The sequence below is a fragment of the Mus pahari genome, chromosome 5, assembly GCF_900095145.1.
Source record: "Mus pahari chromosome 5, PAHARI_EIJ_v1.1, whole genome shotgun sequence".
Taxonomy (NCBI): Eukaryota; Metazoa; Chordata; class Mammalia; order Rodentia; family Muridae; genus Mus; species Mus pahari.
Window position 1 is genome coordinate 113216745 of NC_034594.1, and position 3759 is coordinate 113220503.

General features: G+C 37.1%; 1 protein-coding gene across 1 annotated transcript in view; it reads left to right on the forward strand.

The window, feature by feature from the left end:
• Positions 1–3759, forward strand: part of Dennd1b (DENN domain containing 1B) — a 204527-nt gene that overhangs the window by 79728 nt on the left and 121040 nt on the right. Inside the window, exons 6-7 of the mRNA XM_021198568.2 lie at positions 2111–2180; positions 2940–3020. Coding sequence (XP_021054227.1) covers positions 2111–2180; positions 2940–3020 — 151 coding nt within the window. The remainder of the gene's footprint in view (positions 1–2110; positions 2181–2939; positions 3021–3759) is intronic.

Sequence of the window (3759 nt, forward strand, 5' to 3'; positions counted from 1 at the left end):
GGGTACTGGTTAGTTCATATTGTTGTTCCACCTACAGGGTTGCAGCCCCCTTTAGCTCCTTGGGTACTTTCTCTAGCTCCTCCATTGGGAGCCCTGTGNTCCATCCAATAGTTGACTGTGAGCATCCACTTCTGTGTTTGCCAGGCACTGGCATAGCCTCACAAGACGCCAGTTAGGAACCATTTTTATTGCTAGTCTTCCTTTTTTTCTTTTTTGTTTTGAACAGTAATACTTGTTTTACCCTAAAATATGACCTATTTAGTCTCAGGAGTGGGCTTTGAGTCGTATCAGATATTGCTTGGTTACTTTCATAAGCTCTGTGTCACCATTGCACTCACATATCTTACAAGTAGGACAGATCAGAGGCTTTCTAGCTGAGCTGGCATTTGCATTTCTCCTTGGGTAGCATGTAGAGTACCAAACACTAGCCCCCTGTGGTGAAACTCTAGCTAGGCAGCTGCTTGACTTCCTTGTGTTCAATGAATCCTTGAGGTGTTGTCTTTAGCTATAGGGCCTTGCTGTCAGCTTGCAGTTGTGGCAACAGCCTGGGTTCTCTGGGGCATCTCATTAGATCCCTTTGGTGTACAACTCAATTAGATGTAACTCATTCCTGGTATCCTAGTACTGGAAGCTTCATTTGGTGACAAGAGATGTCCAGTTGGGGCTCTGTCTCCCTGTTATTTGGTGATTTCATAAAGTTCACCTTTATGTATGTATTTTAGAAAGCTTCTACTGTGGTAGGTTTTCATAGCCGTTGATCTTGGCTGTGTTTTCCTATATTCTGTCCTTTGCCTCTCTGTTCTTCACCTCTCTCTACTGATCCTCCCATTCCAGTATCATTCTCTTCCCCTGCTCTCTGTCCATCCATGACTACCTATTCTATTTTTCTTTTCTAGGAAGATCTATCTATACTTCCTAATCCTTCACTCTATCTGTAACCTCTGTGATTCCATGAGGTTACAGCTACATGGTTGTAGCTTGCTTATCATTAAGTTAACAACCAATACACATATATAAGCAAATGCATATATTTGTCTTTTTGGGTCCTTTTTTTCTAGTTCCAGCCATTTGCATGGGATTTCATAATATCATGATATGCTCAAGAGTGGTACAGGTGGACCTTGAGATAGGTCTGTTCCCATTTTCCTGAGGCACTGCCACACTGATGTCTGTAGTGGCTGTAAATTTATATTCCCACCAGCAATGGTTGAGTGTTCCCTTTATTCCACATCTTTGCCAGCATGAGTTGTCATTTCGTTTATTGATCTTACCCATTCTGACAGATGAAAGATAGAATCTCAAAGTAGTTTCGACTTGCATTTTCCTGTTTTGATCCCGCATTTGACTAAGGATGTTGAACGTTGTTTCTCAGTCATTTGAGTTTCTTTTGAGAAAACGCTGTTTAGATCTCTATTCTATTTTTTTTAAATTAAATTGTTTTCTTGATATCCAGGCTTTTGAGTTCTTTATATATTTTGGATATTAGTCCTTTATTTGATGTGTAGTTGGTAAAAATCTTATCCCAGTCTGTGGTCTGCCGCCTAGTCCAAAGGACAGTGTCTTTTGCTGTGAAGAAGCTATTGAGTTTCTCGAGGTCTCGTTTACTAATTCTTGATATCAGTACTTGTGTTAATGGTGCATTTTTCAGAAAGATTTTTTTTTCTATGCCAATGAGTTCACTGTTTCTCCTATCAGGTTTAGTGTATCTGGTTATATGTTGAGGTCTGTTCCATTTGGAGTTAAGTTTTGTGCAGTGTGGTAAGTCTGGATCTATTTGCATTCATCTATTTTGACTAGCACCATTTTTTGAAAATGCCATCTGAAGTATCCATAGTCCCTCTACCACAATAAATACCACAATAAATACCTTTCCATACTCTCAAGCAGTGGTTGAGTTGAGATAGGAATAAGTCATTTTGAAGAGGCTGTTGATGTAAACTGGAAGTGGGTATGGCTAATAGTTGGGAATGGGTAAAGAAAACCTGGCTGTAGTTCTTTTCTGTTATCAGGATCAGCCGGTTATAAAGAATAGCAACTCACTTTTCATTTATCTGTTTATTTATTGATTCTAAATCTCAGGTGTTTATATACATTTAAATTCTTTTTACAGTTACTTGCCATGGTTTGAAGTATATTATAAACTTCTAAATACTCTGGCAGATTACTTGGCCAAGGAACTGGTAAGCTGATATTTTTTTTTTCTATTGTTTTATTTTGTTAAAATATGTGTAACATAGAATGAATAGTTTTTGCCATTTTAGATTATTATTTTATGGTATTTATCACAGTCATATTGTTTTTAACCACCAATACAACACATTCAAATAAACCCAAACTCTATATTTAATGAATTATAATTTACTATTTCATTTTCTTCTCTCTCCTCTCAACTACCATGACATCTATATAGCTTCTTAACTGGAGGTCCTCACACAGGTGGACCCTCCTCTGTCCTTGCTAATGTCACTTAACTTAGTATGTTTAAGGCTCCAGTCCTGTGCCATCATTGTATAGTGGGATGATTGCATGAGTACACTAGAGTTGTCTTCTCACTTATCTCTTAGTAGACACGCACTGGACCTCGTGCCTCTTGCGAATAAGACATTAACCTGGATGATTGTCTGGTTACCTCTCTCATCAGACCTGCTCAGAGTGGCAGAGAGTTTTCCAGGCATACATAAATTCTTTAGTTCAAATGAATGAAACAACTTATTCTTGTCGTTACATTTGGGTTTGTTTTATTTCCTCCATATGTCTGGAGGTATAACTACGGAGTATTGGAATAATTGTCTATTTCACTATTTGAGGAAAGACCATACATATCATTTTCTGCTGTGGCTATACTTTTTTACATTTCCATTAGTAATATCCAAAGATATCTTAAATTCTATTTGGTTTTTATATGTTTTAATTATTAAATGATCTTCTCTTTGTTTCAGGAAGAGGATTTGAATGAAACTCTTAAATCACTCTATAACCACCCAGTACCAAAGGCAAACACTCCTGTCAACTTGAGTGTGGTAAGTACTTCATAAGTTGATTTCAGACACAATTCATTCTCACTTAAGAATGCACTTCTGTTCCAGGAGTCATTTGCCAAATCACCCTGTTTCCATGAAAATGTCAAAGATGGTGTTAACCTTGCTTGGTGCTAATATTAAGAACTGAAATCCACAAATAATAAATATACAAATGTACATACATACATGTATGCACACATGCACACACAGACACAGACACACACACATGCACACACACTTCTAAAATAAGGTGGGCATCACAAGAGAAAGTTGCATAGTAATATGCAGAATTCCGGCTAAAATGCCCTTGTCTTTCCTTACATGCAAACATACCTTCCAGGGTAGTTATGATCCCTGCAGCTGTGGTCAGCATTTGTGTGAACAACAAGTTTCTTGTGCCAGTTTGCTGAATACTCTTAGTGAACTTTACCTGTTACATCTACTTAGGTTGATATGCTCAGGATTTGAGGGGGCTTGTTGATATCAAAAGTTGTTGATAACAAAGCATGGAGGTTTTATTCATATCTTTTGTTAATTTTTCAAATAAAATAGGCTAAAACTTATTGATATTGTCATTCTTTCTTGTTAATATGTTTTGAATTTTTCTTTCCAAGAACAAAGAAAAAAATTAATAGGCCAAGAAAATTTTTTTTAGGCAATTCAACTTGAAATGTTTATTCATGTAAGATGTAATGGTTTGTATATTCTTGGTCCAGGGAGTGGCACCATCTGGAGGTGT